We start from the raw sequence: 22,627 nt of genomic DNA, 5'->3' as shown, positions 1-22,627 counted from the left end.
TGGCTAAGAAATAATAACTAGTATGACTTGGAACATTAAATTTTCCTCAAATGTCAATGAGTATGATCAGAAGTTGCAAAAGTTGTAGCATGTCGAGGGAAACTAGGAAGTGTATCTAGCCAAAGGGCATAACATTAGAGATGTGTTTATTGGAAACAAAAACAGATTGATGTTGTTAGTTGGAGCAGAGGGTGAATGAGACTTGTTTTAATTAGTTGTAAACAGTATGATACTAAAATCTAAAATTCTGAAAAATCTATATCTAAAGTCACTTATAATAATTTTGTATTACATACACTCAGCTCTTGAAGCAACATGAGCGAAATTATTGATAAAAAACATAATATAACACACCAATAATAATAATCTTATCATCTACTACATTACTTCCAGGTAAAAGCTATGCAGATTAACCTGTGAGCTCCTCCATCAAGCCCTGTTGATGTTCAGAAAATAGGAAAAAGATGAGCTTCTATTTTAAGACTATTTTGCTATACAGATTTTAAGATACAAGACAACTTACCCTTGAGATGAATTGTTCAGCATCAGTCCGCTTCAGAAAGTGAATTGAATGACGGGCGAAATTTGCGGTCTTATCATCGCTAAGCACGATGCCTTCTCCTATGTCGTCAAGGACCCTTATTTTGATGTAAGGATCTTTTGGTGGTACCATATCCTGTCAAATGCATATTTTATCAATGGCAATATAGAGGTTTATTATAAGATTACAAGTCCATTCTGCATTCAGAAACTAAAGTACAACACTGCTTAGTGCTTAACTCAAATATTGTTCCCAGCCCTCAGCTTGGTGTTTTTACCGATTACCCAATCATTGTCACAAATAAGTACTCATCGAGGAGCCCAAACAACAAAATCAAGTAGTTTTCTACTGAGATGCATGCTTGCCAATCCCCAAGTCTCATGTTGATGAAATTCCACTAATAATTTTTATATGTATTCAATCTGTCTATAGCAACATAACTTTTAGCTAATCAATAAAAAACCTCTTATGTTGTGTAATTATTGAGCAAGGGTTGACTATAGATGCAACATTTCCATAACATACCATCATACACATGTGTAAATGAAGTTTGTAGCTTACTCTTATGTGCATGTTTAAGAGGAGGGAGCTAGTGTAGGGAGAAGAGAGGTTACCACAGTCAGATCAACTTGTAGTGATGACATGTAAGATTTCAATCTTGCAGAATGCTTCTTGAAATACACTTCCTCTGAGTGAGAAAGCTTCTCCTCGATTTCCTTAGGAAGCACATGCCCTATCTTCCATAACAAACTTCTTATAACGTCTGCTCGATTATATCTACATGGAAATAAGTTTCAGAATCCATGAACAAATCACAAGAATTATGCTTCACACTAAATATCATTTGAAAAAGAAACTTACACATAGGCCATTAGGCAGCGTTTATTTCGGACTAGAGCGAGATGGTGAATAAGGGCTCCATGGTGATCTGCATTTTTGGCTGTTTGGACATCCAAACCTTCTTCTTGCATCTTTCTGTTAACACAACACAAACATAAATTTGAAGTAAGGACATCATAACCTCTTCTTTAACTTCATATTATAATTATCCTAACACTAAAAACATAAATTTGACACAATTCATGCTCATATGAGACAGACAAGGATCTGTTGTCCGAAACCATGTCCCGGACCAATGAAAACATGTCAATTAAAAAAATTCATTATTTTTTCTGTTTTTGCTTCAATATCATTGGCCCGAGGCATAGTCTAGAACACGGTTTGAGACAAGAGATAGCATCCTACAAGAAAAGGGACATAGTTGGAAAAAATAGGATGCAGGGAACCATATTCAAATTACCTTATTAAGGACTGAAGTTCAAGATGATGTTGACTACATTCTGCAAATACTTGTTCAAACAAGTCACTCTACAAAATTATTAGAACAAATATCAAACTTTAGCAACCACATATTCACAACAACATAAAGACAAGTAGCAATATTACTCAAAATCCCAATACCAAACAAGATGCTATAACCTGGAACACCATAAATCATGCTGCGCCAAAACAAGTTCAAATTATTTTCATGGCATTCTAAAAAAACGTTTCTTTCCTCTAATTTTTTTGTTTCAAAAGGTGGTGATGAATGAAAATGGTGGAAATACATGAGAAATCAGAATAGAAAATACAAGGGCACCTAAAAAAATTAAGAAATTTGATATTAAATCTGAAACGAAATGCTACTATTTGTCGTAGAAATTGAATAACAATGAGATTAGAAGAATCGGAGAATAGAATAGAAGAGAGAATACATTGAATTGGGGAAGGTGACCCTTTTCAGAAGATGAAAGTTCTTTCAGAAGTTGACAACCTTTTCTTCCATACATCTTCCTTCACTCAATCAATATTCGATCTTCTTCTTCTTCTTCTTCTTCTTGGATTGAATTCAATGAAATGCAATTCAGATCTCTGATTTCACTTTCGCGGGGTTTTCATTCCAAAATCAATTTAACCGCCAAATATTTAACACACGCCACTTAAACGCACCGTTTCGCTTTATCCATTCCAATTTCATCCGCTTATTAAGATGGTTATAGTCATTTTTAAAATGGATTTAATATGTATATATCAACAGTGTATACAAATCACTTTCCATTCATATATTAATCATTATTAGCTCTCAAATAAAAGTAATATAACTCAACATTAAATGATGTGCTGATAATGTAAATTTTACGGTTTACGGTATATAGATTTTAATCACTTTTAAAATTAAAATTTCATAAATAGTAGACATTGTGCCATAATAATGTTGCCTAAGACCTATCTAAAAGTTTCTTCTGATTGAGATTAAATGCCTTCATTTTTTAGTTTTTAACTAAACATAAAAGGCAAAACATATCACTTAATATAATGTTTGCAATTTTAAAGTCTAATGCATGAATTTAGATAAATTTTGAATGTATATTTATTAATTGAGTATAATGCTTTAATTTTAATTAAAATGTACTTTAGATAAGCCAAGGAAACAAAACTGCTAATTTTGTCTTTAAGTTTTTTATTTTATTTAGAAAACTTGAGTTATTTATGTTTTAAAATTATTTTATTTTTTCATTCAATTTGATCTTATAAATCATTCCTCCAATTAGTTTTGTAACTTCAAATCCATTTTCATAAAATAGGAAATGAAATTTATAAATATTTTATGTTAAAACTCAATTATATTAAAATTACAAATAAAATCTTTTTTTATAATTAGTTGATTGATTCTATGCTCAATGCACCCTTGGATTTGGACATTTTTGTCTTTCCTTCAATTGGGAAATTAAGAATGAACATGTCATTGACTAATCTTCATTCTATTCAATTATAGAGACATTATTGTGAATTGTACAACCATGTTATATGAATTCCATTATTTTGGTTGTTGAAGTTGTTAATTGGATTCAACTTGAATAATTGGGTAAGTCTACTGTGTATTTATTATTAATATCTAGTAACATGTTAAATTTTAAGAATCATAACATCGTCTAATGTTTAGTATAAAAGATTTAAGGAAAAGAGTAAAGCATATTATGAATTCGAGTTTTACTCACAACAAAATATTAATATATGTTGTATAAGCTAACAAAATGCAAACATGTATGAATGCAGTGTATGATGGGGATCATTTCTGTTGTGTATCTATCTGTATTTTTTTAGGACTTTGAAGACAATTATAACTGTCAGCAACTCTTCCTTTTTATAAGTTTTATTAATAGTCTCCTCCATTATTATAATCGTTGAGAACAAGCGAACAATCAAATAGCAAAGAGTAAAGAGACAAGAAAATAACATAACAGATTTGATAACGAGGTTCGATCAATTGTGCATACGTCCCCGGGAGCTTTGAGCGGCTACCACTATATTATGATTAGTGTTTGACTATTCTTCTCTTTGTTACATTAGATTTACATAACATAAATATATATAGCCCTCTACCCAACCCGTTATATCAGTCCAAACAAACCCATAACTTATATTGATGTTATCTAGAGATATGAGTCATTGCACAACAATAATTACTCCCAATAAACCAAGACTTTTTTACCAACAATGTGTTGGTCTAGTAGTGTAAGACTTCGTTAGATTCCAATATGACCAAAAGGTCAAAGGTTCTATTCCATACTTGTTGGGAAGGACAAACACGAATCTCGAAAGAGGTTAGTTTCTTACCTGGTGAAGGATACCAACAAAAAAAACAAAGACTTTTAATACCAATTGTCATGGTTATAATTGAAAAGATAGAGAATTCTAGGAATTACAATGGATTTGAAGAATTAAGAAGATGAGAAACATGGATTCCTATGAAACTAACTAAAATGGTCTCTATCAAAGTGTAACAAAAAGGCTATGGTGATAAAATACCAAGTCACATTACTTACTATTCAAAGAAAATTTATTTCTTAGCATGAACCATGAATAGTGTATGATATCTATGATGTAAGCAAGGCTATATAAATATTTCCATACAAATGTTGTGACTTACTAACTTTATAACCCTATCCAAATTTGATGAGGAAATTTTGTTTGAGGCTTAATAAAGAAAGTTTGTATACTTTCTAAAACAAATGATTGTATAGGATTAATATTTAGATTAAATTTAGTTTATAAAAGTTATATCCAAATGTAACATTTAATCCAACCTTATGCAGTGTTTGTTGTTACTTTTATGGTATTTATAGGATTGATGTTTAGCTACATTCTGACAAAAAATGAAGAACACAGGACATTATTGTTCATCTTCAACATTTATCATTATGTTCATTCATTTAGTTATAAATATAGTTGTAAGTCCATATCTCACAAATGTTGCAGTTGAAGGGTTTGATCCTGTTATTCAGCTCTCATATTCAGGTTCAAACATAACCCAAAGCATATCTAAACCTGTGTTTTCTGTAGTTGATTATGGTGCAATAGGAGATGGCCTTCATAATGACACTAAGGTAATGCAATGATTCACTTGTATTAATTCAAAGTTTTATATTAGTTCCTTGTCCTTTGTTCCTCATCATTGGAATGATGGGTTTTTGTTTAAAGGCCTAAACTTTTGAGATTTTGAACTAATTTGGTGTTGTGAGTTCAAATTATTTTTCCATGATCTAGAAAGTGTAACCATAGTGCTGTAGAAAGTATGGGCTGCAGGGAGTGCAAAACAGTCCATAAGGACGAGGGTCTGGTTTTCGAAACATTTTTAAAGGGGAGGACGAAAGAGTTCACTTCCCGGGTTTGAACCTGGTGCTCACACTTATGTCCTGCAACTCTACCGATTAAGCCCGACTATTCGAGTCAGGTGGTTTTTAGAACTTGAGAAAAGTTATGTATGATTTTAGATTCATGGCTTACAAAAATGTTAAGGCCAAGTCAATGAGAATAAACACAGCAAAATAATCTAAATAATTGGTTATTCAAGTAGCTCAATTTTCTGATCTTTTGGGACAGGTGATACATGTTTGATGAATTGTCTAATTGAACTAGGTATGATTTGGAATTTCTCTACCTGTAACTTGCAAACACAATGCAATGACACAATTATATTATTTAACTGTCTCTTGAGGTTGACTTTGTTTATTTATCTTTTCAGGCCTTCCTGAAAGCTTGGGAAATTGCTTGTTCTTTACCTGGATCTGCCAAAGTTGTTTTTCCATTTGGGAAAACTTTTCTTGTCCATCCAGTTGATGTTACGGGACCTTGTCGATCTAACATCACTTTGAAGGTATGCACCAAGAGTCAAATTTCCAAGACATTGTAATAAATTTTAGCATCTGCATCTTTCAATTTGTGGATGAACTATGTCTGTATGGAAAATGTTTGTTTACTTTACTTGTTGTGAAATTTGTGCTTAGATCTTAGGTACAATAGTTGCACCACAAGATCCTTTAGCATGGAATGATTTAAATCTGCACAAATGGTTTTATTTCCATGGGGTGAATAACCTTACTGTAGATGGTGGAGGCAGAATCAATGGAATGGGACATGAATGGTGGGCCAAATCTTGCAAGATCAACCACACAAATGTATTGCACTATTGCTACATGTAAAACTTAAATTCATATTTAGTTGAAGCTTAATCATCTGTGTAACTAAAGTGACTTCAAAATGTTCCTTTTGCAGCCATGTCGTCCTGCTCCAACGGTTAGTGCTGCTTCGAAATATGGACCAAAACAGTTGTATGATCCTTGATCTCATGCATTACTTATGCCTTCTCTATCTGCTGAATATGAAACCATAACCACGCTGCAGGCCCTCACTTTCCATAGATGTAAGAATTTGAAAGTCAGAAAACTTATGCTGCTGAATGGCCAACAAATGCATATGGCATTCACTAGCTGTATTCGCGTCGTAGCATCCGATCTCAAAGTATTTGCACCTGCCTTCAGCCCTAATACTGATGGAATCCACATTAGTGCAACAAGGGGTGTGGAGGTCAAGGATAGTGTAATTAGAACAGGTAGGTTATCCTTAACCAAGCACAATATTAGCTTTACTTAAAAGAGATTATGGTTTCTGCAGTAATTTTAACATTTCATTTGTTTTAAATAGTAATTGTTGGGAGGGGCAACACAAACCCCGAAAGAGACTAGTTTCTTACCTATAGGGTAAGTGATACCCTTGGTTATACAAAAAATAGTCGCCGTTACAAATTATTAAATAGCGAGTCATATTTCAGGAAACATACATATCTAATGTTAGTAATGATTGGGATAAGACGATAAGTAGAACAGGACTAGTTTAAATGCTTGCGAAATCCTACACCAAGAATGAATAAACCATATCTGACAAGAAATACTTTGGATTATGTGATTTTCAGCCTGTATACATATTTACTAACTAGAAGTACAGACCAAGTTTGAAGTTGTTGTTAACAGACATGAAAGATCGAAAAATACTGCATGTGCAACATGAATGATAATCCAGCACTAATGTGATTGTGACATACCATGCTTGTGTTAGAAAAATCACCATTGCAATCATCTTCAATTTCAGGTGATGACTGCATCTCAATAGTTAGAAATTCTTCACAGATCAAAATCAGAAACATTTCTTGTGGTCCAGGCCATGGAATAAGGTTCAAGTAACTTTCACTTTCAGTTCATAACACAATAAGTAGCATAAATCTTTACTAAAACTGGAGCCTATTTTTCAGCATTGGTAGCTTGGGAAAATCAGATGCATGGGAGAAGGTGGAGAACATTCATGTTTATGGAGCTTATCTTTACAACACTGATAATGGAGTGAGAATCAAAACATGGCAGGTAAAGTTCCTTACATTGTATCACTTTTTTCTCTCCAAATGTCACAAAGCGACGCAGAATTCGATTGACTTGCCTGGATTTTTTGTTAGGGCGGGAAAGGCTTTGCCTCCAATATCACATTCAAGAATGTTGTGATGGAAAATGTGTCAAATCCAATAATAATAGACCAATACTATTGTGATTCTCAATATCCATGTGATAACCAGGTATGGAATTTTCGGAGCTTTAGAACTTGAATTTTATGTGTTGCAACAGTGCATGCTCATTCTGCAATTGATTCTGAAAACTTTTCTTGTGGTTGGTTCCAACTTCTAGTTTACTCTAGAAGTAAACTTGCCTGCATGTTGCATTGTTTATATTATACTTATTTTTGTGAGAATAGCCTACCTGGTTTTTGAAGATTGCACAAGTAGGAGAATATAATAACTGGTTGCATATTTTGCATTGATAATAATCATTAGAATCGGGTACGCATAACCAACGCTTGTTCTAAGTGGCAAAGAGCTTGGTCCTCGTAAACAAGGTCTCGAACCGAGTCCTGTGATAGGGAAAAAAGGCGTCCGGAGAACGTTGCCACTTCAATGAGTCTTCCTGCCTCCTGGTTCAATTCATATCAGTTAAGGTCTAATGTGTCTTCAAGTTATAGTCCTGAATATTTCTTCCATAATTCAATCTAGATAGCTAGGAGCACATTGCTTTTGACATTGATAGAAACATTTGAGTAATTCTAAATCCTTTTAAAATTCCCTTGCTAGTTACTACAAAATAAAAAAAAGTTTGAACCTTTTTTTATCTTTTTAACACATTGGCTATATTTACCTTTTCATGCAATACATTATATTACAAGAATGTAATATCCTGCATCATAAGGAAATGCAGACTTCAGCTGTCAAAGTGAAGAATATATCCTTCATTGATATTCAAGGAACTTCAGCCACAGAAGAAGCAATTAAATTTTCTTGCAGTGATGCCTCTCCATGTAAAGGATTACACCTAGAGAATGTTTTTCTTGCATCATTTATGGGAGGAAATACAAGATCTTACTGCTGGCAAGCTCACGGTTCGACCCGGGGATCGGTATACCCTCCTTCTTGTTTATCAAGCACTAATGATTTCATTAGACAGAAAGTTTGGCTAGAGCCAAATCCAGCTATTGATTCCATCTGAATATAATTAAATGAGTACATGAATCCCTTTAAAATTATTTTGCTTACCATTGTTTAAGGTGAACATTGTATATAACATGTATCTGTATATATCTATGCAATATTGAATGCCTGCAAAATTAGGCTCATCCATTAGGCAAAATCAAATTCACAAAAACCAAGTTAAAACTTAAGACACAATTGAATGTTTTTGTTACACACATCATACCAAAAAAAGAGAAAGAGACACTTGGAATATATCAATGTTAGATATATTTTGGTCAGTGTGGTTAGTTAGAAGCAAAATCACCCAATGCAAGATTTTACAATAATTTTACTACAAGGACTATTCCTACAGCACTCATTCTGTAATACAAGATGGTCAAAATATTTGATCTCTTTGGAATAAACCATAGAAACATAATGGTTTTATAATTTATAAAAAAAAACAATAACTTGTTATACGCTATCCTATCAAATATATAGTATACTAAGGATATACTTAGTTAATACGTTTTTTTTTATTTTAGTGGATAGACTTTATTTTTTTTAAATTTATTTATGTTTTTTTATGAATAATTAAATAGGTTAAAATAAATTTATAAGCATTTTTAAATGATAAAACTACACATTTCTGACCTATTTTATATCCACACTTAAATAAAGTCCAAATCTATTAAAAATGCACATATTAAGGTTTTCTTTCTTCTTTTATTTTTAATGATAAAAATGTAATTTCATTATAATTAAATAAATAAATAAGTCATTGAAATTAAATTTCCCTTTGTTTTGTTATGCACTCGATTATCCATTAATGAAGTGAATTCTAACCTCAACCACTTCCTCTTATTATTGTTATACTTTTGCTCTCTTTTCTTCCATGTGTTCTATGCTTCTTGTGAATCATGTCTTCTCATACTGGTCCGTAACCTAACACGTTTCAAAACACAAAAGAATCATGAGTCGATCCTCACGAACTAGTTTGTGATATGCAAGGGTAAGAGCGAATTACGTAACTATAAGACAAACTTCCTCCTTTTGTTCTTCCCACCTTTTGAGCTTATGCTACTCCATAACAACTGGAATGGAATGATTGGTGTTGTAGTTGAAGGTTTTTAATTCTCACATACACAAAGTTGACATAAACACTCTATGTCTTCACATACAACTATCTACAATTGTACATAGTTATGAACATTTCAATATGCCAAATGATGCTAGAGCTACACTTTGCATAGAAAAAATGATAAATTTCTAAGCTTTTAACATACCATCAACATATTCATATTCCAATACTTGATAGATTTTAAGTGTAAGTTGGCTTTGAAATAAGGTAGGTATCAAATTTTTAACATGTCATTTTTGAACCACCACTTCTTTTTAAATGAAATCAGCTTTCTCATTGGCTTGATACACCCAGTGAGACATGAATGGAGACATGTGATCCTTATACCTCAATATTGGTCATGTTTTATTTATGCATTTGAAACAACTCCAATATATCTTGTGAGCTGGACCAGCTGGATGTAATAAATTCAGCATGGCCACAATAAATTATAGAAAGAGCTATTATTGTAGTTTTGCAATAAATTATTTCTGACAAAATTGATTTTCCCCAACTCAGGTTTTTTGTGTCTATTTCCTCATACTGACTCACCTTATCTTATCCAAGTATTAACTTCTCTACCCATTCTTTTGACTTTAAATTGGAACATGAAATACATTAAGTAACTAAATAATTCACATATCCAATATTTTTCTGCCACCACATGTAGGGATGGGATGACATGTGGTTATTTATGTATCATTTGGTATTCCAAGTCAATGAGACAGTTCCATTCATTTAAAAAGAAAAATTATAAAAATAGAAATTAATATTTTAATATTATTTTTTGAAATTTGATTGGTTTGAGATGAAAAGAAGAAAATTATGAGACAAATGATCTGAATCCCATATGTTTCTTGAATCATACCTTCTTATTGGTGTCTCCACTCGTACCCCAAACTAATCAAAATATATTATTTAATTAAAAAAATAATAATATAAACTAATATTTTATATATTTGATGTGATTCTATTGGGTATGGATATGGTTTTTTTTAGGGACAAGGATCCTCTGTCCCAACAAGACCTTGTCCCCATGTTCTTATTCAATTGTGTATCATCAAATAATATTTTTAGTAGTTTATGATTTTATAACAATTTTTGAATTAAATAACACATTTCGATTGGTTTAAGATATTATTTGGAATGCCAATAGAGACGTAAAAATCTTATTTCTTATTCAAATTTGGAATCATACAATAATTCATTATCACACAGGATCAAGAAAGGGTTGATTAAGAAAGCAAAAGTACTATTTAGAAAATGAAATATGAGAATCAAAGTACACCTTGAAAAATAAAACAAATAATGGCAAAAGGGACACACCATTTTAACAAGTACATAACATAAAACGGAGGACTAAGACGAGTTCAGATCCTCTCCAGTATCAGTATCATTAGATAGGAATCGAATTCGATTATAGTTGGTGGACAACTTGTGATTTCTTTTGTTGCATCATTTGAAGGTTAACTCTTGAACAAGATCTCACCATTTCACCTGCTAAGGGAATCACAGGAAGACTATCACAGTTGCATATCTCAATCATGAAGCCATCAGGGTCATGGAAAAACACTTGATCCACTTGAATTCCACCTTCTTCTACCATTGCACGAACATAATCAATATCCATATCCTTCAGCTTTTTCTCCACTGCCTCCATGCTTTCACACTGTTTCATATAGTATATCTTTTCTATAAATCATCAACTTCACACTATTTCACATATTTTGTCTTTTCTCTATGGTAAAAGTTGATATTTTTTGTACTAATAGTATCATAAAATTTTCTGCTTTTTGCATTGCATTGGTGCCATTTCTATCTGCATTCTTTCATTTTTATTTCTCTTGGCAATTTTCAATTAGGAAGAACTATAGAAAGTTGGATAAGCTTTATTGTTTTTATGTGTCTCTTTCTAGTGTCATTTTTCATGCCATGTAGCTGCATTTCTATTGTTCCTTATTCTAATAGAAAATTAATGTATGAGTCTTGCAGAAATTTTTTAATGGTTGCATCATTCATCATCATTTTTTATAGTAAAGAACTAATCTCTTTCGGTGTGTGTGACTCTCCTTGGAACAAGTATCACTCTTAAGAATCAAACTCTTAACATTTTGGTCATATCCCGATGATCTAGTAGAACCTTACACCACTAAACCAATACTTTGTTTCATTCATCATTATTTGTATGTTAATGACTTTTAATAAAAAATATACTTACCAATAGTGCGTGATGCATCCTCTATTAAACTTCACATATTAGTGTATGACCTCATTTCCTCTTAAATCTTAATCTATTAAATCATTTATTGAGCTTGTTATATAGTTGAAATATTTGTAACAAAATATTCGGTACAATACGTCATGAACCAAAACCTTTAAGACATTAATTTCATGGGTTTTTTCAATTTATAAACTTCTTCTTTTCTTCCCACATATCCAATGTGAGACTTCACACTTGAATAAATGAAACGATATTAAATAAAATCTGACCTGAAATGATATGTGACAATCCTTGGGATTAATTTCTGTCTTCCTTGGAAGGTCCTCTGGGTCCTCAGCTCTAAGCAAATGAATTCCAATCCCATAACCAAATAGCCTAAACATTGGTCACATTGAAATTAAGAAAAACCAAAGTTTCTAACAAAAACAAAACAACTATAAAAACATGCACAAAGTTTCAATATCCTAATGTTTCATTGTCTTTATAACCTTAACAAACCACTATTACACTTTTTTTCAATTGAAAAAAAAATCTCTTATTGAGTTTGAAATAATTAATTAATTACCATGCTCCATCAAAATTAAATGAGCCTGGCCTCCTTATAGGAAAAAATCCAAGAACATTCCGATAGAAGTTCATAGATTGTTCCACTGATCCACAAATAAGGGATATGTGGTTAACAGATTTTAGGTGCAGAGGATTTCCAACACTTCCCTTCATTATTTTTTATGGAGAAAATAATGATACCCCAACAAGTTGAAACACAAAGAAAATGTTGATACAAAATATAGAATGCTATTAGAGAAAGAGAAAGTGAAAAAAAAATGTGAGGAGAGTTTGAAAAGAAAGGAAGAAAAATGAATGATGAAAGAAAGATTTAGTCACATTCACTTATATATATTTGGAAATGAGAGCTCTATATATAGAAGATATACTTATACATGCGTGACACATGTCTCTACTATTCAATTATTCATATAATATAACACCTCATATATTTGGACATTTTTCAACATCTCATAATTTTAAGCTGAAGTGCAAAATAAATTTTTTTCTCACATGTAACTTCACACTTCAAACAATTATGTTTAAGTCGGGAATATTTACAAGTATGTAGAGCTAAATTTACTAGTGGTTATTTTTTCTATTCACAAACCTCGAACCTAAAATCTTATTTAAGAAGAATCAAACATATAGCACTTAATAATTATATTTTAATATAGATAGATTTATGTCTCCACATTTATTTGATACATCATCTCCACGTTGCTGATTTCGACCATACGTGTATCCACCGACACAATATACACAAATATCTCTTAATATAAAAACAGAAAATATAAAAGTAATAATATTTTAGATATTTTATATACTGTCAATTTATTGTATATTATTTATTTTTAATTATCATTGATTATTTAGAAAAATAATATAAATAAATAAATAGTATAGATTATATTGATTGTATAAATTTTTACACTAACAATTTATAAATATTATATTATATGAAAAAACTTCTCTCTTCATTTATTAAACATACAAGCTAAATGTAACTAGACCCCTTGTCCCCTTGCATGTTGAGAGAGTAAGAACAACATTTTTTTAAGTAAAAACTTAAAAGCAGTCTTGTTAAAACTATACTGGTTATCAAACCGGTCAGGGTATTGATATAGTGGTTCAACAAGTGGTTTAGTAATTAAACCGCATTCCGGTTAAACCGGACATACCTACTTATATTTATGTATATATATATAAAAAGTTATAACAAAAAAAATTCTAAATAGGTAGATACTCAAATTTATAATCCATATTTATAATCTACTCAAAATTCACATAAATAAACAACTTTAAGTCTTTAATAAATTCAAAGTCTAAATTAAAAAACATATATCAATTCAAAAATATCACTTAACAACCACAAAATATAAATAAATGACATAACTTCACAACTCATTCTATAAAACAAATAAATTTAGAGTTTTAACATTTAACATCAAGGAGTCAAAATTATCTTATATAAATATTATATTTTTCTACCAAATCATATCTTCAGACAGTACTCTAAGATTACACAAATGTCATTGAGATTACATACGAATGATAGGAACCAAAATGTGTAATCTAAGTATGCTTTAGAAGCATGTGCCTTGAAGTGTTGAAGAAGAGTTGGAAAAATGGGTCACCTTGTAATGAGTTTTTAAGTTTTTTAAATATATATATATGTATGTATAAACCAACCGGTTTAGTAAAATACCGGCCGGTTCACCGGTTTTGACCGATTTTGACCAATTTTTGACCTGTTTTGATACTTGGCCGGTTCAACACCTATACCGTACCGGTTAGGGGCCCGATTCACCGATTTTCCGATTGAACCGGCCGGTAAGGTACGGTTTTATAACTATGCTTAAAAGTAAAAGTTACTTAATCATAGGACAGATTAAAAGTAAGACAAATTTATCTTATCACTACAATAATTTTAGTAAGGCTAATTGATATTATTAATTGTTTTTAATTCTCATAATAATCAATTATTCTCCTTCAAACAAGTATATATTTTCAAATATTGGTCAAATGTTTGATTAAGTTATTGCTTCTACATCAATGTGTCATTTACTATATATATATATATATATATATATATATATATATATATATATATATGAGTAAGGACCGATTATATATAAGTTAAGTTACACTAGTTACATTTGATCTCAATTATTCTATGATTTTCAAGTTTCGCTTATTTGATTTGTTGAATCTAAAAAATGAACGGTTGAGATTGAGTGTAATTAATATAAATGAACTTGGGTGCAAATAAATTCATTATATATATAAGAATAAAATATCTCCTCATACCCAAATATAACTTTTTGTTTAATTTTAAAAATATTTTTTAAATGATTAAATATAATAGATGTCATGCTTTTACTGTCTCGGTTTACTATTGCAAGGAGATACTTTATTTTATATATATATTGCTTTAACAACATTGGTTTGATGAACGGGCCTAGCCCAACAAGAAGTGTTTGGGTTTAATGGGCTTTCATGTGCTTGTGTTGTACTTGTTCCTCAACACATTAGAATTGCACTTTCTGATAAACAAAATAGTTAGGGTTTTTTATTGTTATCATTGTCTCACACAGAAAAAGGAAGAGAAAAATGGAAGCTATAACAGAAGGAGTGAACAATATTAACATCACCGATTCCTATAAGAAGAATCGCATTCAGGTCTCTAACACCAAGAAGCCCCTCTTTTTCTACGTTAATCTCGCCAAGGTTAATTTTATTCCTTTCCCTTTTCGGATTACTCTTTCAATTTCACATTTTTAAGATTGTCAGAATTTCCCATTAAACTTAATTTTTGTGGGCACGTTCTGTTTTGGTTCAATTTTTTTGATACATGTTATTTTTGGATTTGCAGAGGTATATGCAACAGCATAATGAGGTTGAGCTCTCAGCACTTGGAATGGGTAATTGAATTTGAAATTTTTAGTTTAATTAATTGAATTATCATTGTGATCGATATTTGGTTTTGTTGATTATTTTTTTAGTAATGTGGTTCATCCTTTGATTGATTCAAGTATTTTAGGGTTACATTGGTCACCAAGTGTTACTGTCTGAGATTGATAATTGTGAAAAGCTGAAAAATGGTGTAAATCTAACCTTCACTTAACATAAGAGACTTTAGTTTTGGAAAACATATCAGTCTATGTTAGCATTTTTTCTTAATAGGAAATTTCTGTAAATGTTGAAAGGCTTCCACATTTTGATTACATAGCTAAAGTGTTGTTTAGGTTTTTTTGTTCTCCCGGTGCCTCTTCTTGCCCTGAACACGGCGAATGATTTCAGTTTTGAACTCTGTCGCAAACCTTTATTTGTTGACTAGACTTATTGGTATACAGTGTGTTGGTGGTAGCAGAAACGCGTAATATGTTCTTATTCTCAGTTTCAAAGATTACAAATTATTCAGGACTTCTAGTGTCGGTAGGTAGCACAGGGGTTTGTTTCATGAGTTATAGAATCTTTTAGCTAGGGATAACAACATAAGCATGGAAAATCTGCCCAAGACAAATTGGAGAAATGTTTTTAAGCACACTGTATTTTGGAGGTGTGATACTTAGGATTTGTCTTTGGTGGGGGATACACTGAAGTTATACCCGCAAAGGGCTCGTTTCCAATTTAGGATTTAGCATAATCATTTCTTCACGATAAAAGATAGAAATGCTGGGACAGAAGCAGTCACAACAGTGATGCTAAGTATAATTTCAATGAGTTTAATTATCAAAATTAGAAATCAATAACTTGGGTGTTGATTATGCAGACACTCATTATTCCCTGAAATAGTAAGGCTGTATTACAAAATTACAATGAGGAAGAAAATGCAGTGTCTTTCCTTATTTATATGTTCAGTCATTACTTTCTAGTCCCATCTTTTCTTTCCTTGGTTACAATTTTAATGTGATTTCTGATTTATTTTCTATCTTATTGTTACAGCTATTGCCACTGTGGTAACTGTTGCTGAGATTTTGAAAAACAATGGGCTTGCCGTTGAAAAGAGTGAGAAATTATTTTCTTTTTTTCTTCTGGGAAATGACCACTGCCCTTCTCTTTTTGATTCTCATAATGGTTCAAAAATTATTGAATCTGATTGCAGAAATCATGACATCAACTGTTGACATAAAGGATGATTCTAGAGGTAGACCTGTTCAAAAGGCTAAGGTAAGCGCATAAACAAGTTATTTCGGCTTTGTATTCTGCTCATGATTTCCCTCTTAAGTTCACAATTTGTTAAATCATGTTGTAGATCGAAATAGTACTTGGGAAGACAGCAAACTTCGATGAGTTGATGGCTGCTGCCGCTGCCGCTGCTGAAGATGGTGAAAATGGAGAAACTGAGGAGCAGAATGCATGAAGTTTGTCAAAAATCACACCTGAATAGGGTGAATATATGTAGCCTATAATGATTTGCATTTGTGTTGTTGCTAGGTAGTAGATGACATGCACACAATTCATTATAGACGGTCCTGCAATATTTAACAAAATTCATTCCTTTCTTTTCCTTATAAATAGGCCTTGTTTTGATTCTTGCTGGGTTTATAATTTATCATGTTTTTTCATGGTGAGAGGAACAGGATGCGTTTCATACCTAGCACTCTCATCTTATAATCATGAATTTTACAATGTTCTGAACATTTATGAGGAAGCTTAGTCCCAATTGATTAGGCTTAACACTTGACACTACAGTATTTGGACCATGGTCATCTAAGGAATTTGAATATGAATTGTAAATTAGATTATAATGGACAAAGGGTTAAAAGTTTATTAATTTATTAACTATTTAATAAGGATTTAATATGTATACATTGGCAGTGTGGTAAGTGTTTTTTACACTGTCGCCAAATCATCCACTATTCATTTGTTAATCATCATTGACTCTCAAACAAAAGTAATACAAATCAATGGTGGATGATGTGTTAATAGTGTAAAAAACCTTACACAGATTTTAAACTCTGTTTCATGAATCATGAGTAAGTAACTTAAAAATTGTATAATTGAAAACATTCTAAAAGTTACAAGCGATAATTATACATAGACAAGCTATATTCAAGGTAGGCCAGTTGTTCATCATAGATCAAAACCATTTATTAACGATACCAACCATGATGAAGAAAAGTAAGACCAGTAATACACGTCTGCAAAGAAAAGCAACATGATGTTGCCTAGAGCTCACAGTATAGTAAATCCAACTATTCTTCTTTGTTCCTAGCTATGCTCTTGCTACCAACTACTTCAATAGGTTCCTTCTATATCTCAATCCCATGTTAACTTTCACATTGGCTGCAAGCCTGCAACAGAAGAGTGAAAAGGTTTTTTTTATACGCATCCCATGTTAACTTTCAACATGTTGTGAATGTGTAATATAGAGATGGACCTGAAGCTTTAACTCGAAGGATGTAAACTGTCATGCATGCTGTGCTGATATATATCGCAAGTTGTAACTGTAAAAATTATATCAATGCAGAATCTCTTTGTTTTAGGTAGCCATTACCCATGCATTGAAGCATTGGGTGAACAATCCATAAAATGTAAGGAACTACGATTATCCCGTCTTCAAAAATGTACTTGTTGCATGATAACTTGCATTGCCTCTTTGATGTGTACTGTCCTTAAGAATAACAGCATCCTGAGAAAACATGGGAGGAGCACCTTTCCAAAATTTATAAAGTAAACCTCAATATATGCAGTAAGACTGCTATGGTCAATGACTTCTTTGGTTTGTAGAATTTCGAAATGAAGTATGGGAATTTCCTCAGTTTTTATCTTACTATAACCTTTAAATCTTCTTCTGGTTGATCAGAAAACTTAGAGTCTTCAATCAAGTTCTTCAAAATAACTGAAGCTTCTGAGAGCCTTCCCCGACATAGGTATCTGTCTAATGCCAGTGAATACTTAACAGCAGTTTGGAGCTCAGTCTTACTTAAATCATAAGATATAATATTCCTCCACTCATTTGATTTGCCTCTTTGGTATAAGCCATGTAGCAGAGCAGCAAAACATACAGGATCCATAAGAAACCCCTTACTCACCATCTTAGTTTGCAATAGTTGAGCTGTCTCAACCATTCCATGCTTACAAAGACAAATGATCAAAGAATCATAAGCTGCAATCACATGGCTCCATCCATCTGATATCATCATTGCAAAGAAATCCAAAATTAAGGACCCATCATTTTTGTGTGACTCGTTCTTTTCAGTAAGAACTGAACTAGTTGAATTATTTGTTAAGCCATTTATCAGATAATGGAATGTAACATCATTTGGAAGACAATTGTTCATCAGCATTAGCTCAAAAAAGGATGCTGCGTTTTCAGGTTTACCAGCCTTACAGAAACCCCCAATTAGTACAGTGTAAGTGACAACATTAGGCTCCAAATTGAAATATTGCATTCCTCTGAAAACTTTTTCAGCCCTGCCCATATCTGCTTTATTGCAAAATCCGTTGATCAGGGAGGTGTAGGTGACCACATTCGGCTTGAATTTCTGTTTCACCATCTGTCCAAACATATTGAGGGCACTATCCAAGTCATGCTGCTTCACATATCCATCTATAACTGTGGAATAAGTATATTCATCTGGAGCATGATGTGCAATTTTCATCCTATTGAAGCATGACAGAGCATCTGTCATCTTTCCAAATTTACAGAAACCCTTAATCATGGCGTTGTACCCCACAATCCCAGGATCTATACCTTTTCCAATTATGAGTTCAAAAAGCTTTTTTCCCTCATCAAGTTCATCATTTCTAATAAACCCGTCGACCAAAGTGGCATAAACATAGGCATCAGGTTGAACATTACGGTCAAGCATTTCTGAAAGTAGTAGTTTGGCAGCAGGAAACCTATTTTTCTTGCAGAGACCACTCATTAGAACATTGTAAACTTGAGCATCAGGGAACACTCCCTTTTCCATCATTTTCTCTCGGAGCTTAAGTGCAACATCAATTTCCCCAGCAACAACAACTCCATGTATAAAAGCTCCATAAGAAACCAAATCCAGTTTCTCATTCGTTTCAGCGATCTTAAAAAGTATATTTGATGCCTTAACATAATTCCCTTGTCTGCAATAAGCATGCATAACGGGCGTATAACTAAACTTATTAGGGACTAATCCCTTTTGTATTGCCCTCTCTATGAGTTCCTCAGCTTCTTCAATCCTTCCATCTTTACATGAAAAGTTAATCAGGGTATTATAAGTAGTAATATCCGGCTGACAGCCCATCTCAGACATCCTTCTCACTGTCTCGGCCGCTTCTGCTACCAAACCGTGCTTGTATTGAGCATCAATAACAATATTATACACTTGTACATTCACATTCAATCCCCTTTCAGTCATCTCTGTCAGAAGTTTATCAACTGCTTCAAACTCCCCTGCCTTACAAAACCCGTTAATCATAGCTCCATACGTTTCTAAGGTTGGTAAAAACCCCTTCAATTTCAAATGCTTGAAGACTTTACTTGCACCTTTAATATCACCCTTTTTGCAATACCCATCAATAAGCATATTGTAAAACACAACATGAGGCACACAACCCTTCCCCCACCTATCTTCAATTAACTTCCTACCTTCCTTAATCTTCCCTAAATTACATAGTCCCTTCACAACAATAGCGGTGCTATAGTTATCCACGATGGTACCGGAGCCATCATCTGATTCAAGCATTTCATCATACACCTTACACACAATCTCAACTTTCTGGTTTTTCACTAAACCCATCAACAATATATATATATATATATATATATATATATATGAGTAAGGACCGATTATATATAAGTTAAGTTACACTAGTTACATTTGATCTCAATTATTCTATGATTTTCAAGTTTCGCTTATTTGATTTGTTGAATCTAAAAAATGAACGGTTGAGATTGAGTGTAATTAATATAAATGAACTTGGGTGCAAATAAATTCATTATATATATAAGAATAAAATATCTCCTCATACCCAAATATAACTTTTTGTTTAATTTTAAAAATATTTTTTAAATGATTAAATATAATAGATGTCATGCTTTTACTGTCTCGGTTTACTATTGCAAGGAGATACTTTATTTTATATATATATTGCTTTAACAACATTGGTTTGATGAACGGGCCTAGCCCAACAAGAAGTGTTTGGGTTTAATGGGCTTTCATGTGCTTGTGTTGTACTTGTTCCTCAACACATTAGAATTGCACTTTCTGATAAACAAAATAGTTAGGGTTTTTTATTGTTATCATTGTCTCACACAGAAAAAGGAAGAGAAAAATGGAAGCTATAACAGAAGGAGTGAACAATATTAACATCACCGATTCCTATAAGAAGAATCGCATTCAGGTCTCTAACACCAAGAAGCCCCTCTTTTTCTACGTTAATCTCGCCAAGGTTAATTTTATTCCTTTCCCTTTTCGGATTACTCTTTCAATTTCACATTTTTAAGATTGTCAGAATTTCCCATTAAACTTAATTTTTGTGGGCACGTTCTGTTTTGGTTCAATTTTTTTGATACATGTTATTTTTGGATTTGCAGAGGTATATGCAACAGCATAATGAGGTTGAGCTCTCAGCACTTGGAATGGGTAATTGAATTTGAAATTTTTAGTTTAATTAATTGAATTATCATTGTGATCGATATTTGGTTTTGTTGATTATTTTTTTAGTAATGTGGTTCATCCTTTGATTGATTCAAGTATTTTAGGGTTACATTGGTCACCAAGTGTTACTGTCTGAGATTGATAATTGTGAAAAGCTGAAAAATGGTGTAAATCTAACCTTCACTTAACATAAGAGACTTTAGTTTTGGAAAACATATCAGTCTATGTTAGCATTTTTTCTTAATAGGAAATTTCTGTAAATGTTGAAAGGCTTCCACATTTTGATTACATAGCTAAAGTGTTGTTTAGGTTTTTTTGTTCTCCCGGTGCCTCTTCTTGCCCTGAACACGGCGAATGATTTCAGTTTTGAACTCTGTCGCAAACCTTTATTTGTTGACTAGACTTATTGGTATACAGTGTGTTGGTGGTAGCAGAAACGCGTAATATGTTCTTATTCTCAGTTTCAAAGATTACAAATTATTCAGGACTTCTAGTGTCGGTAGGTAGCACAGGGGTTTGTTTCATGAGTTATAGAATCTTTTAGCTAGGGATAACAACATAAGCATGGAAAATCTGCCCAAGACAAATTGGAGAAATGTTTTTAAGCACACTGTATTTTGGAGGTGTGATACTTAGGATTTGTCTTTGGTGGGGGATACACTGAAGTTATACCCGCAAAGGGCTCGTTTCCAATTTAGGATTTAGCATAATCATTTCTTCACGATAAAAGATAGAAATGCTGGGACAGAAGCAGTCACAACAGTGATGCTAAGTATAATTTCAATGAGTTTAATTATCAAAATTAGAAATCAATAACTTGGGTGTTGATTATGCAGACACTCATTATTCCCTGAAATAGTAAGGCTGTATTACAAAATTACAATGAGGAAGAAAATGCAGTGTCTTTCCTTATTTATATGTTCAGTCATTACTTTCTAGTCCCATCTTTTCTTTCCTTGGTTACAATTTTAATGTGATTTCTGATTTATTTTCTATCTTATTGTTACAGCTATTGCCACTGTGGTAACTGTTGCTGAGATTTTGAAAAACAATGGGCTTGCCGTTGAAAAGAGTGAGAAATTATTTTCTTTTTTTCTTCTGGGAAATGACCACTGCCCTTCTCTTTTTGATTCTCATAATGGTTCAAAAATTATTGAATCTGATTGCAGAAATCATGACATCAACTGTTGACATAAAGGATGATTCTAGAGGTAGACCTGTTCAAAAGGCTAAGGTAAGCGCATAAACAAGTTATTTCGGCTTTGTATTCTGCTCATGATTTCCCTCTTAAGTTCACAATTTGTTAAATCATGTTGTAGATCGAAATAGTACTTGGGAAGACAGCAAACTTCGATGAGTTGATGGCTGCTGCCGCTGCCGCTGCTGAAGATGGTGAAAATGGAGAAACTGAGGAGCAGAATGCATGAAGTTTGTCAAAAATCACACCTGAATAGGGTGAATATATGTAGCCTATAATGATTTGCATTTGTGTTGTTGCTAGGTAGTAGATGACATGCACACAATTCATTATAGACGGTCCTGCAATATTTAACAAAATTCATTCCTTTCTTTTCCTTATAAATAGGCCTTGTTTTGATTCTTGCTGGGTTTATAATTTATCATGTTTTTTCATGGTGAGAGGAACAGGATGCGTTTCATACCTAGCACTCTCATCTTATAATCATGAATTTTACAATGTTCTGAACATTTATGAGGAAGCTTAGTCCCAATTGATTAGGCTTAA

The 22,627-nt window shown here is 32.4% G+C and overlaps 6 protein-coding genes across 8 annotated transcripts; 3 read left to right on the top strand and 3 right to left on the bottom strand.

Moving 5' to 3' along the window:
• On the bottom strand, positions 234-2,493 carry LOC109342820 (DNA replication complex GINS protein PSF1). Its single transcript, XM_019580829.1, has 6 exons — positions 2,296-2,493; positions 1,842-1,909; positions 1,403-1,516; positions 1,156-1,318; positions 524-676; positions 234-436 (listed from the first exon to the last, which is right to left on the bottom strand). Exons 1-6 carry the CDS (start codon positions 2,368-2,370, stop codon positions 410-412), a joined length of 600 nt encoding a protein of 199 aa, XP_019436374.1. The 5' UTR covers positions 2,371-2,493; the 3' UTR covers positions 234-409.
• Positions 1,115-16,833, top strand: LOC109342823 (uncharacterized protein At2g34160-like). 2 transcript variants are annotated; one of them, XM_019580832.1, is made up of 6 exons: positions 1,115-1,150; positions 14,903-15,025; positions 15,171-15,219; positions 16,244-16,306; positions 16,404-16,468; positions 16,554-16,833. In XM_019580832.1, exons 2-6 carry the CDS (start codon positions 14,909-14,911, stop codon positions 16,659-16,661), a joined length of 402 nt encoding a protein of 133 aa, XP_019436377.1. In that variant the 5' UTR covers positions 1,115-1,150; positions 14,903-14,908; the 3' UTR covers positions 16,662-16,833. The 2 variants fall into 2 exon arrangements, with proteins under 2 accessions (XP_019436377.1, XP_019436376.1); XM_019580831.1 differs by lacking the exon at positions 1,115-1,150 and having other exon boundaries at positions 14,834-15,025.
• Positions 4,731-8,577, top strand: LOC109342819 (probable polygalacturonase At1g80170). 2 transcript variants are annotated; one of them, XM_019580828.1, is made up of 9 exons: positions 4,731-4,968; positions 5,607-5,738; positions 5,869-6,039; positions 6,137-6,157; positions 6,266-6,473; positions 7,010-7,091; positions 7,170-7,278; positions 7,368-7,484; positions 8,158-8,577. In XM_019580828.1, the coding sequence occupies exons 1-9, from the start codon at positions 4,738-4,740 to the stop codon at positions 8,443-8,445; spliced, it is 1,359 nt and encodes a 452-aa protein (XP_019436373.1). In that variant the 5' UTR covers positions 4,731-4,737; the 3' UTR covers positions 8,446-8,577. The 2 variants fall into 2 exon arrangements, with proteins under 2 accessions (XP_019436373.1, XP_019436372.1); XM_019580827.1 differs by having other exon boundaries at positions 8,149-8,577.
• Positions 10,836-12,613, bottom strand: LOC109342821 (metallothiol transferase FosB-like). Its single transcript, XM_019580830.1, has 3 exons — positions 12,315-12,613; positions 12,019-12,124; positions 10,836-11,197 (listed from the first exon to the last, which is right to left on the bottom strand). Exons 1-3 carry the CDS (start codon positions 12,467-12,469, stop codon positions 10,946-10,948), a joined length of 513 nt encoding a protein of 170 aa, XP_019436375.1. The 5' UTR covers positions 12,470-12,613; the 3' UTR covers positions 10,836-10,945.
• On the bottom strand, positions 17,253-20,023 carry LOC109342818 (pentatricopeptide repeat-containing protein At1g52620-like). The gene is made up of 2 exons (XM_019580825.1): positions 17,682-20,023; positions 17,253-17,595 (listed from the first exon to the last, which is right to left on the bottom strand). The coding sequence occupies exon 1, from the start codon at positions 20,020-20,022 to the stop codon at positions 18,067-18,069; it is 1,956 nt and encodes a 651-aa protein (XP_019436370.1). The 5' UTR covers position 20,023; the 3' UTR covers positions 17,253-17,595; positions 17,682-18,066.
• On the top strand, positions 20,484-22,482 carry LOC109342817 (uncharacterized protein At2g34160-like). The gene is made up of 5 exons (XM_019580824.1): positions 20,484-20,674; positions 20,820-20,868; positions 21,893-21,955; positions 22,053-22,117; positions 22,203-22,482. The coding sequence occupies exons 1-5, from the start codon at positions 20,558-20,560 to the stop codon at positions 22,308-22,310; spliced, it is 402 nt and encodes a 133-aa protein (XP_019436369.1). The 5' UTR covers positions 20,484-20,557; the 3' UTR covers positions 22,311-22,482.

The sequence above is a fragment of the Lupinus angustifolius genome, chromosome LG03, assembly GCF_001865875.1.
Source record: "Lupinus angustifolius cultivar Tanjil chromosome LG03, LupAngTanjil_v1.0, whole genome shotgun sequence".
Lineage (NCBI taxonomy): Eukaryota > Viridiplantae > Streptophyta > Magnoliopsida > Fabales > Fabaceae > Lupinus > Lupinus angustifolius.
Note: the sequence above shows the minus strand (reverse complement) of the source record. Positions and strands in the feature narration are given on the sequence as shown.

Coding starts and splice junctions, on each gene's coding strand:
- LOC109342818 (XM_019580825.1), bottom strand. CDS start 20,022: ATGGGTTTAGTGAAAAACCAGAAAGTTGAGATTGTGTGTAAGGTGTAT.
- LOC109342819 (XM_019580827.1), top strand. CDS start 4,738: ATGAAGAACACAGGACATTATTGTTCATCTTCAACATTTATCATTATG. Junction 5,739..5,868: donor GATCTAACATCACTTTGAAG/GTATGCACCAAG, acceptor ATTTGTGCTTAG/ATCTTAGGTACAATAGTTGC. Junction 7,092..7,169: donor GGTCCAGGCCATGGAATAAG/GTTCAAGTAACT, acceptor CCTATTTTTCAG/CATTGGTAGCTTGGGAAAAT.
- LOC109342820 (XM_019580829.1), bottom strand. CDS start 2,370: ATGTATGGAAGAAAAGGTTGTCAACTTCTGAAAGAACTTTCATCTTCT. Junction 1,517..1,841: donor GAACTTCAGTCCTTAATAAG/GTAATTTGAATA, acceptor TTGTGTTAACAG/AAAGATGCAAGAAGAAGGTT. Junction 677..1,155: donor TACAAGTTGATCTGACTGTG/GTAACCTCTCTT, acceptor TGCATTTGACAG/GATATGGTACCACCAAAAGA.
- LOC109342821 (XM_019580830.1), bottom strand. CDS start 12,469: ATGAAGGGAAGTGTTGGAAATCCTCTGCACCTAAAATCTGTTAACCAC. Junction 12,125..12,314: donor TTTAATTTTGATGGAGCATG/GTAATTAATTAA, acceptor ACCAATGTTTAG/GCTATTTGGTTATGGGATTG. Junction 11,198..12,018: donor ATTGTCACATATCATTTCAG/GTCAGATTTTAT, acceptor TATATGAAACAG/TGTGAAAGCATGGAGGCAGT.
- LOC109342817 (XM_019580824.1), top strand. CDS start 20,558: ATGGAAGCTATAACAGAAGGAGTGAACAATATTAACATCACCGATTCC. Junction 21,956..22,052: donor TGGGCTTGCCGTTGAAAAGA/GTGAGAAATTAT, acceptor ATCTGATTGCAG/AAATCATGACATCAACTGTT. Junction 22,118..22,202: donor GACCTGTTCAAAAGGCTAAG/GTAAGCGCATAA, acceptor ATCATGTTGTAG/ATCGAAATAGTACTTGGGAA.
- LOC109342823 (XM_019580832.1), top strand. CDS start 14,909: ATGGAAGCTATAACAGAAGGAGTGAACAATATTAACATCACCGATTCC. Junction 15,026..15,170: donor TCTACGTTAATCTCGCCAAG/GTTAATTTTATT, acceptor TTGGATTTGCAG/AGGTATATGCAACAGCATAA. Junction 16,307..16,403: donor TGGGCTTGCCGTTGAAAAGA/GTGAGAAATTAT, acceptor ATCTGATTGCAG/AAATCATGACATCAACTGTT.